General features: G+C 36.4%; 1 protein-coding gene across 1 annotated transcript in view; it reads right to left on the reverse strand.

The window, feature by feature from the left end:
- The window catches only part of LOC106464617 (protein Shroom3-like), a 22930-nt gene extending 13921 nt beyond the window's left edge, over positions 1-9009 (reverse strand). The window contains exons 1-2 of the mRNA XM_013924773.2: positions 8465-9009; positions 1008-1951 (exon numbers count right to left, since the gene is read on the reverse strand). Of these exons, the coding sequence (XP_013780227.2) occupies positions 1008-1951; positions 8465-8481 (961 nt within the window). The 5' untranslated portion in view covers positions 8482-9009. The remainder of the gene's footprint in view (positions 1-1007; positions 1952-8464) is intronic.
- Positions 9010-11512: the final 2503 nt, after the last annotated feature.

The raw sequence follows: 11512 nt of genomic DNA on the forward strand, positions 1-11512 counted from the left end.
ATATATATATATATATATATATATAATTTATTCGTTTCACAATCTCACACTACCCCCCCCCCCCCGTAAAAAATCTCTGCGGGCGCCCACACTTGTACATAATGCTAATATGTTAGATACAGTCTAGGGTAACATTCTTTGAAACTCACAATGTATATCCATAAATAATAAAACACAATAAATACAACAAAATGGGGTTTCTACACGCTACTGGTTTATTTTCTGTAATAAGCTTTCGACTACCGTTGTGTAGCAGCTAAGCCTAAATACAACTGCAAGACATGACAGTTCAATACATGTTACGACTACCGTTGTGTAGCAGCTAAGCCTAAATACAACTGCAAGACACGACAGTTCAATGCATGTAACGAACGGTAATCTAGTGATTTGCGTGTTTTTATTTTGTAAAATGACGTAATTTTCAGTTTTGAGGCCACGTGATTGGAAAACAACATGTTCATCTCAATAGTTAATAAACATGCTAACGGGTAAAAAGTTAAGCGTTTACATCAATAACCACAACCAATACTGTACAAAGGTCAAACTCACGTTTCAAGCTTTAACTTCCATAGCTAAGTTGAGCCATGTTTGCCATACTTATACCTGAGTAGACGCGCATCATGGTGACAGCTGCTTCCATTGCCAATAAACAAACAGATGTGAACGTACTGCGCAGATAAATGAGCATCTTATACCCACAATGACGCATAAAGCAGTGAATGTGCGGTCTATGAGAGACCGTGATGAGTGAAAAAAAAAGGCTTGTATCCTTTGTTCAAAAGCACCCATCTGTTCGAAGTGGGCTGAATAATGTTTGTAATTGTTAATATAAAAATTCGAAATATAGTTTCCAGTTCTGTAAAGAATATACAAACAGCTCGTATAATACGATCAGTAACACATGAATGTATAATACGATCAGTAACACATGAATGTCCAAATACACATATACTTCGATTGTTCGAAACTGTATGTAGTCTGATAAAGAAGTAACGAAACAAGCTTACCTAGTAGATGTATAAGCATGGTGTCGTCACAGTGGTTGACGAAATCTTTAGAGAGTCGTTCACACTCTATCTCCTCCTTCGTCTTGTATCTTCGCCCAAGTCTCGGAGTGTCCGTAGTCTGGGTCGCACAGTTTATTGTACTGACTGGTATTTGTCCACCGTTGCCGACCAAACTGTTTGGTTGCAGACCACGATGCTGGTCAGTAAGAATTTGCTGCACTGGGTTTACCTCGCTTGACCTATCTTCCGACAACGCTTCATTTCTTTTTATTGCTTCGGTACGGGTTATGTTATGTGTGGTGGGTAGTTCTTCATCGAGCTGCCCGTTCACATTAGGGTTAAGTTGTTTCTCTACTTCTAGAAGTTGAGGATAGTGAACCGACACCTCTGAAGAATATAGAGAAGGACAGAGACTGGTAACTGAGGAGTCGACTTTCTGGTCATCTTCCAGAGAGAGGAAAGAGGATATTTTTTCTGTATGAGATGGATTATGACTAGGAGATCCACGCTGAGGATCTTGTCCAACTGATACACAAATGGACGACACGCGGTTGATGGGATCCGAGGTCACCAGCTGATTACACACACTTGTTGGAGCAATGGTATCTATCGTCTGAGAGGTTGGAGCTGGAACCATAGGAGACTTGTGCTCCGGATTGGACTTAATAGCTCCAACTCCCCGGTCGAGATTTGACTTACTGTCCGACGAAGTGCGACCTCGCATGGAGTTGGAGTGGAAAATGAGTGTGGTACCTTGTCTCCTAATGTTGTGAAGCTTCTCCCAAGAGGCAGGAGACACTCGACTCTGACTATCTTGCGGGGTTGTAGAGATGGAGTCACGTGATCCAGTATTCAAAGATGATCTCCAGTACTTACCATCAAATACTTGCCTTCCCAACTTTCGCTCGCTTCTATACGACATGTACGAGTTCTTGGGATAAACACTATGAAAACAAAAGAGAATAGGTGAACTCAACGAGCTATAAATCGTCAGCTAATAACATTTGTTTTGTTAAAAAGAACCCAAACCTTATACTCCCAACTCAACTGCGTTATTTACTTTTTCTCCCTGCTATATTGTAACGTTCAATAATAATTACTACACGAAGATCATTATTACTCGAAAGATCATAGTTATCTGAAGAAAGTTACCACTTGACAGATCATATTACCTTGAATATCATTATTACATAAATAACATCTCCCTCGTGGATCGTTATTACACTGATTATTGTTATTATTTGAAGGACCATAATTACCTAAAGATTATTACTACTTCAGGATCGTTATTACACTGAATATTATTATTATTTGAAGGACCATAATTACCTAAAGATCATTACTACTTGAAGAATGGTAATTACCTAAAGATCATTACTACTTGAAGAATGGTAATTACCTAAAGATCATTACTACTTCAGGATCGTTATTACACTGAATATTATTATTATTTGAAGGATCATAATTATCCGAAGAATATGACCACTTGAGAATCATTATAACTTGAAGAATGATAATTACCTAAAGATTATTACTACTTCAGGATCGTTATTACACTGAATATTACTATTATTTGAAGGATCATAATTACCCGAAGAATATGACCACTTGAGGATCATTACTACTTGAAGAATGATAATTACCTAAAGATCATTACTACTTCAGGATCGTTATTACTGGTTTATTATTGTTATTATCTTGAAGATCAATACTAATTGAAGATCATTACAATTTAAAGTTATCTTATAATTATCTGTTCAAATAATGTACAACTCTCTCATTATCATAGAACTTTTCCAAAAGTTCTCTAGACCCTTCCCGTGTTCACTATTCACACATATTACAACTCTCTCATTATCATAGAACTTTTCCAAAAGTTCTCTAGACCCTTCCCGTGTTCACTATTCACACATATTACAACTCTCTCATTATCATAGAACTTTTCCAAAAGTTCTCTAGACCCTTCCCGTGTTCACTATTCACACATATTACAACTCTCTCATTATCATAGAACTTTTCCAAAAGTTCTCTAGACCCTTCCCGTGTTCACTATTCACACATATTAAAACTCTCTCATTATCATAGAACTTTTCCAAAAGTTCTCTAGACCCTTCCCGTGTTCGACTATTCACACATATTACAACTCTCTCATTATCATAGAACTTTTTCAAAAGTTCTCTAGACCCTTCCCTTGTTCACTATTCATACATATTGTAAAAACAGAACACAGACAGTTGCCTGGCAACCATCAACATAGACGTAAACGTAAAGCTACAACAAAATAATTTCCAGCTCGCCTTTTCTAACAGCTGTATGACGCCATTCCCACTCTCACCCACGTAGTTGCTCATTCCCCTGACAGAGGGCGTTCCGATATCTCTTTAGAAGAAGAATTTATCTTTAAATACCAGACGCCAATACGTACGGAATCTGAAATTTGAGAGCCAAGAACAACGTCAGCTTAAAACGAGTAACTTCAATCGAATCAAGCTGACCAACATCACTACATTACACGTGGCAGCAGATCCACCGACTCGGCATAGCCAGCGTGGTACACCGTTAAAAGTACTAAGTTTCGCGGCAAAAAGAATGCAATAATGAGGTATTTACCCCACCCTCACATCACAATGGATAGGTGGGTAATCTTACGAAAGTCTAAGCTGGCAGTATTCGTCCACGGGAGAGCAGCTGGCCTGTATGTGAAGTACCTCTTCAAGTTCAAATACCACATCGGCTGCCAAAATTTTCTCCTTCTCTCGCTAGCTTTGAAGAATCCTAATAATATACGGTTCCTTTTTTTGTTTTCTTAGTAGCTTGAGTGACTTCAAAGTCATTATGATCAGAGAAAATAAAACTATATTTAAACACTTTTGGAGGAAAAGAAACCATTAATAATTTTCTCTTAAAATGAAGCTGGTTTAACCCTAAACATCAGCGTAGGATTTAACTTATCAAGTTATATATATATATATATACATATTTCTGCATTAAATATTTTTAGACATGCAACAAAAAAAACGCCCCCTGTTGACCTTACTTTACTACAAGTTTCTTGCTCCACCACTTTTAACTTAGGAATTATTATTTTTAAGGGTTTAATAATTTTTTCTGTATGTATATAAAGGGGATAGTAACAGAATTATTCGATATGGAATTAGAATTTCTGTGATAATTATGAGGATTAGTTAATCGATATGGAATGAGGATTTCTGTGATAATTACGAGGATTAGTTAATCGATATGGAATGAGGATTTCCAAGATAATTACAAGGATTAGTTAATCGATATGGAATTAGAATTTCTGTGATAATTACAAGGATTAGTTAATCGATATGGAATGAGGATTTCTGTGATAATTACAAGGATTAGTTAATCGATATGGAATTAGAATTTCTGTGATAATTACAAGGATTAGTTAATCGATATGGAATTAGAATTTCTGTGATAATTACAAGGATTAGTTAATCGATATGGAATGAGGATTTCTGTGATAATTACGAGGATTAGTTAATCGATATGGAATGAGGATTTCTGTGATAATTATGAGGATTAATTAATCGATATGGAATGAGAATTTCTGTGATAATTACGAGGATTAGTTAATCGATATGGAATGAGGATTTCTGTGATAATTACGAGAATTAGTTAATCGATATGGAATGAGAATTTCTGTGATAATTACGAGGATTAGTTAATCGATATGGAATGAGAATTTCTGTGATAATTATGAGGATTAGTTTATCATAATAAAGATGACTTAATTAAAAACTATAACAGTCATAATTCATTTACTTAATCTGGTTCATACAATAACAATCGTTGTTCATGAAAACGGATGATATAATTAGCGCCTGTACTACTACTATATTTATCGTATCACTGCTTGCCTGTTGAGCTCTGGTATTGAACGAAAGGCCTCATCAGCACTGGGTAGTTACAACATAATCTTCTTTGCTTTCACTTATAAATTCTAAGAACATATATTTTGACATGAACAGATCCAGACAATCAGCTAACAGATTCTATATGTTTAATTTATTTATGGCACAACAATACTTCCTTCCCTTCAACTGTTAAGACTTGTTTAATTTATTTATGGCACAACAATACTTCTTTTCCTTCAACTGTTAAGACTTGTTTAATTTATTTATGGCACAACAATATTTCCTTCCCTTCAACTGTTAAGACTTGTTTAATTTATTTATGGCACAACAATACTTCCTTCCCTTCAACTGTTAAGACTTGTTTAATTTATTTATGGCACAACAATAGTTCCTTCCCTTCAACTGTTAAGACTTGTTTAATTTATTTATGGCACAACAATATTTCATTCCCTTCAACTGTTAAGACTGGAAATCATTTCCTTCTTCGTCAATGCGAATTTATTCTTAGTATTGTTGAAACTTCCATTTTTGGTCGAGCACAAACCTTCACAGACTTCTTAAGCCTAAACTCGACATTGTTTACGTGTCAGGGGGCAATATGTATAAACTTCTAACGCCAAGATTACAGTAAACACAAGTACAGAGCCCAATCAGTTAACTTGTTGAAATACATATCTGTACATGAAGACCTTTTCACAAATATTGACGTACCTCACCCTACAGAAAGGAACGACATACGTGATGTAAAACCGCGTCCACGTTCACATCGTCTTGTCATATAGTTAGGGCAAACGCTTCTAAAAGTAAACATCTTATGTGATGATGCAATGAAAATTTGATGCATGATAGATATAGTCTACATATTACCTTACTTCAGCCTCAAATAGTAGCCACAGTAATGCTTAAATTGTTATCTTTCGAAACTCAAACCAGAGCCACTTTGAGAATCGTAAATTTTATTCGGGAACGTTGGGGAATGGTGCAGGGTGGTTAAAAAAAAAAATCTGTTACAGAAAATATTCAATAACCTTTTCCGTAATTCTAAATCAGCTTATCCCTAACTACAGCTACTGGAAATATAATCTGTTTTGGACAATATACATCGATACCCACAACATCCTGCACACTGACACGCATTATATTTAAATCAAAAATATTGTATTGTTGAAGGGGGGGGGGGGAAATAAAAGCAATGTTGCTTTGTTAGAAATCGGTTTTAAGTATGAAGTGTAATATGGTTTAGAAAAATAGCCTGTATCATGTGAGTGCGTTATAAGAGTGACACTCAATCCCTTAGCGTGTATGGTGAGCGGTAGTGTGATGCTAACTGGCTGCCTTCCTTCTGGTCAGTAGTTCAAAATTTGGGGTGGAGGTAGACAGTCGTAGTAACCTTGTCATTCATACAAATCCAATGACAAATTAAAACAGGTCTTAATACTATCAATAGATTTTTTTATATATTTTATATATTTATTTTGATTATACTATTACGTTTAGAACATCTCGCCATTAAACCAGGTTTCAAGTGACGGGTGCTTTGTTTGTTTGTAATTAAGCACAAAGCTACACAATGGGCTATCTGTGCTCTGCCCACCACGGGTATCGAAACCCGGATTCTAGCGTTGTAAGTCCGCAGACATACCGCTCTGCCACTGGGGGGCGTGACGGGTGCTGCTAGCGCTGGACACAGTGACATCACAGCACTCGTCCCAGTGTTTTATATATATTCTACTTTCCACACAACAACTCTACACTTTGCTTCTACAAACACTGGCTACCTGTTCGTCATTCTAATAAAACACCGAGAGACAAGGCCACACCGGGAGTCGTGTTTCTAGCCGATGCTCAAACCAAGCATGGCACTTAATTAGCCAGATTCATTGAAGACAAAAATGCCAGAAAATGAAATATGTGGTAATTATGCTTTATTTTATAAATATTTCAATACAAAACGAATCAAAAAATAAAATAATAATAATCCTGATATTAAAGATGATTTTAAATTATCAGGCTACTTATCATTTCCCGTCATGCTGGAAAAAAAAAGTCCAATAAATACTGTGCCGTATATAATGAGGATTTAATCTTCTTAAATAGTAATCATATAAAGATACTACTTGAGGCAAGGGCACGTAATCAAACCTAAATTAAAACGAGAATGCCACAACTGGCTCCCGTTCCCTTGGACTTTCTCCAGTTTTAACAATAGGGCTAATTGGAAAAAAAAGTGTCAACATCCCAGAAGCAGCTCCTAAAATGTTCACAGAATCTTTACATATGATTTAACTTTTGCAACTGTTGGTCAAAGGTAAGTCGGAAGGGTTGTGACGCTATAAAACGGTTTTCGATACCCGTGGTGGGCCCAGTACATATAGCCCATTGTGTAGCTTTGTGCTTAACTACAAACAACTACTAATCATTTTATATTTACGATCATAACCCTTAGAAACAACTCAAGATATAATATTTTTTGGTATTTTCAAAATGACTTGAGAAGTCGCCTTTGGTTTGGTTGTTGTTGAGTGCAAAGCTAAGCAATGGGCTATCCGCGCTTTGCCCAGGAAGGGGATCAAAACCCAATTTTTAGCACTGAGCCACTGAGGGATGGTCAGTGAGGTACTAAAGCTATATGGTAATATTCGTCTTTGTTTGTTATTTAACGCAAAGCTACACAATGGGCTGTCTATGTTCTGCCCACGACGTGTATCGAAACTCTGCAAGCCGCTAGGGAGCAGATGTTGCGTAAAAATCAGAAACAAGTGTTGATTGGTAAAATTTCTGCTAGTCGCGCCTCCCTAACTGCAAAATAAGATGACTTAGGGTGAAATTCATGTAAACTAGTTATCACGTCCAATAAACAGTACATTAAACTTTAAGTTATCCAGAACAAAATGTTATACTGCCGCCATTAATGTTACAAAGTCCATATTCACCACATTTCACAGCATTATACCCATTGGAGGCTGAAGAAGTGGACAGTGGTCCGAGGTTTTAGGAAATGTTAGCCTCAGTTTACTTTTTTACATTTACATTACTCAGCCAATGTTTCGGAAAATTTTCGTGAAAAAAAACAACAACAAACAAACAACAAATTATTTCGTGTGATCATTTCTGTAAATTTGTGATTAGGGTGGAATATTAACAATGAGGAAATCCACAAATAGAGGTACGCTTCCAATAACCCTTCTTTGACGTATTGTACTATACGTGTAATATATCAATAATGGTGAAATCTACAGATCGAAGTACGAAAAAAAATATAAAGTATACACACTCAAAGTAAAACACATTACAAAGCGTGTATATACATCGAAAATAAAACTACCTACAAATACCCTGAAAGTAAAAATAATTACAATGAGTACAGATACACTGAAAATAAAACTAAGTACAAATACACTGAAATTAATGTGACATTCCTGGTATTTGAATACTAACAATCACATACACTGAAATTAAGTGGAAAGTTTCTTATATAAATATTTCTTCCTCCTACAGAATCACCAGCGATTTCTAACGAAATAAGTCTAGTGTGCCTTTCTGAAAGAATTATACAATGCTTGAGATACTCACCCTAAGGTTTGTGGCATCTGTCTAGCAGTGGACAGATCCACTTCTTGCGGATCAGGGGGTGGAGGAAGAGGCTCATCGGTGAGATGTACTTCTGTATCTGTCGTCGCTGGAGGGGGTGGTAGAGGAAGATCGGGACTGGAGCATGCGGAGGCACCCTCTTCTATAACGGAGGTTTTATACACGGTTTCGTTCTGGACATTAGTGGATGTGGTTCGGCAAACTATTTCTTCGTGGAGACGCCTCAACTCCACGTCTTCTATATCATGCTCTGTTTTACTAGCTGTTTCTTGTGGGGGTGGGGGTGGTGGGGGCCTAGACGGTCGCTGGTTAGGTGGAGATGGCTGTTTATTGACCCGCCGAGGGGGGATTTCCGGCGGCGGTGGCGGTAACTGAATGTCTTCTCGTGAGGTGGCACAGCGGTCAACATTTTCTACTAAAGTGACGCCATCTGGTGTAATAACTTTCACGGTTGCAGTTTGATTAGGGTGATGTATTTCTTTAACCTGGGCCTTGCGAGGTGGTTTGTACGAACGAAAGTACCGGGTTCCGCTATAAAGAAATATTTAAGAATCTATTATAACAATCAATAATAATTGAAATATTGATTAATGGAACTTATTGATTGACCATGTCCTGTTTTTCTTATCTATTTTATTGTACCTATACAACCACACAGAAGCATCTTTTACAGAACTACAAACAAATAAACAACTGTTGTTGTTTTCAGCACAAAGCCACACAATTCACTCTGTTCACCGGGGCAATCGAACCCTTGGTGACCAGACATTAATTTTTCCGATCTACCTTACAGAACTCGTATTTTATCTGTCAGTTTCACATTCCTGTTAAAACACAAAACAGAACTCGTTTCTGGTTTTATGCAATGTCAACATGTGCATTGTGAATATAAAAAAAAAGAGTTATTGCATAAATTATATTAAAAAAGAATTAATAACGAAATAATTTGAATCAGCCAGCAAAAGATTTTCATCCCTACGGTATGTTAATCTTCTGACTACAATGCTTCGATGAACAGAAATATATGAAACGACAGGTAAATTACAAGCAACAAAAAGTAAACTAGTCTTTCAGCGCCATCTATTGCTAATATAGTTCTATCACATTAAGGTCTTAAATTAACTTATTAACTGTTTACGCCGAGTATATCCATCATTTTCAACTGTACATTTTTTTTTACTCGTGGCATTTAAAAACAGAAAAAAAGAGGAAGATAACGAAATAATAAAACTTAATAAATAATACTAAATCCTTCTGTTATATCGACGATATTCTAACAAGAGCGTAGCACTTTAGACATTCCAATTTTTCTGCCTCACTTTTTAATATGAGCGCGAAAATTTCGTCTCTACGGGTTTTCTTTCTCATTTCTCATATTTTAACAAAGCTTCAGTTTTTCGGGCCAAAGATCCCCGGTAGAAGGTCTGTTGTTAAGCGCAAAGCTATACAATATGCTACCTGTGCTCTGCCCACGCAGGTATCGAAACCAGATAGCAGGAATGTGACGTAATTTTAAAAAAGAAGAAGAAGCAGCTTTTGAGTCCTCTAACATTTGTAAGACGATTCGGTGATGATTATGACAAAAAATTACTGTCATAAGTTAATAAAAAACAAAACCAAAACCAAAACGTATGGGTCTCCAGAAAAAAATACTTTTGATGCAAATCTCCATTAATTATGATCTGTTAAATCTCCGTGTTTTTTTTATTATTAAAATACGGTAACGAATCAACGAATGTACAAAAGCTTCTACTCATAATAGTTTCGAAAAAAGATTGATGAAACTTTCTGAATGTACGTACGTAAGTTTCAAATATTTTTGTTAATTTGATCATACAGGCATCAACGCGGGGAAGGAAGGGGTAGAAAGAAGAGAAGTGCCAGTACAGTATGCGTACATCCAAGTCATTTACAGAGTTACTCGCTGCTGTCATTTTTGGCTCCATTTCTAATTGAAATATGGGTACAATGTTTAAAAAAAACATAACAAGCCAACATAGCTGCTAAGGCTGTGTAGTTTAGGTTGTTACCCCCTTCCTTCACCTCTGGCTCCTCTACACTTGCTTAACCCTAAATTCTATTTATTCTTTGACGTTCTTTTCTGGGCAGTTGCTACAGATCAAACAGTAATTTTGTTAACCAGCTTTATTCCCTCTCCTCAACGTCGAAACTGAGTATTATCTAGACCACGTGCTCATCTTGTGCCATGTGCAACAGATGACACGTAATGCACGAGCAGCGCCCACGAGCTTAGACATTACATGTACCTATTATGTGCCGTTAGACTAAATGCTTAAAGTAAAGTTTAAAAACAAATATATATATTATATCATTATCCAATTCATTTGGGGAGGAAATGAGAACAAGCAAAAAAAAATTCACCAATTTAAATCTTCCACAAAGAACTTTGAACCTGGTTTTAAAGAATACAATTTCTTCGTCGAAAGATGTCACCAAGGCGAAAGCGAGTCCATCTCCGAGCATATTAAGTGCCTGTCAAATCGTGTTTTATTTGAGTTCAGCCCTCCAAACGTTTGGTAATATCGTGGTAAAATGTAAGCCCGTCTAAGTTATAATCTTAAAAAAAACAACAAAAAACCTGGTTCCAACACCCACACAGTCAGTCAAACATATATATATATACAACTAGAGATACACTCAGAGATAGAGAGTGCAAATCCCGCTCCTCAACTTTTGCAGTAACCAACCTAAGATATACAGCACCAGAATTTCTAACCGTCAACATGATCTTTCTACCTAAATTTGTGCTCGAGTTTTGACTGTTTTTCAAAATCCCGATTTGCTACCTTTAATGTGACCCTGACCTTCGAATTACATTTACCCAAAGTTAAATAATTGGTTCTTGGTAGGACACTCAATCTTTGATAAAAAATCAGATGAAAAGTTTCCGAGTTATACTCTTCACACACCACCACACACACAGGGGGAGTTAATAAAAAAAATATGTTCGATAATTTCTTTGTTGATCTATCGACGCGAAATGGAAGTGAAAGAAATAAAAAGTTTTGC

Source organism: Limulus polyphemus, unplaced genomic scaffold (genome assembly GCF_000517525.1).
Source record: "Limulus polyphemus unplaced genomic scaffold, Limulus_polyphemus-2.1.2 Scaffold1701, whole genome shotgun sequence".
Taxonomy (NCBI): Eukaryota; Metazoa; Arthropoda; class Merostomata; order Xiphosura; family Limulidae; genus Limulus; species Limulus polyphemus.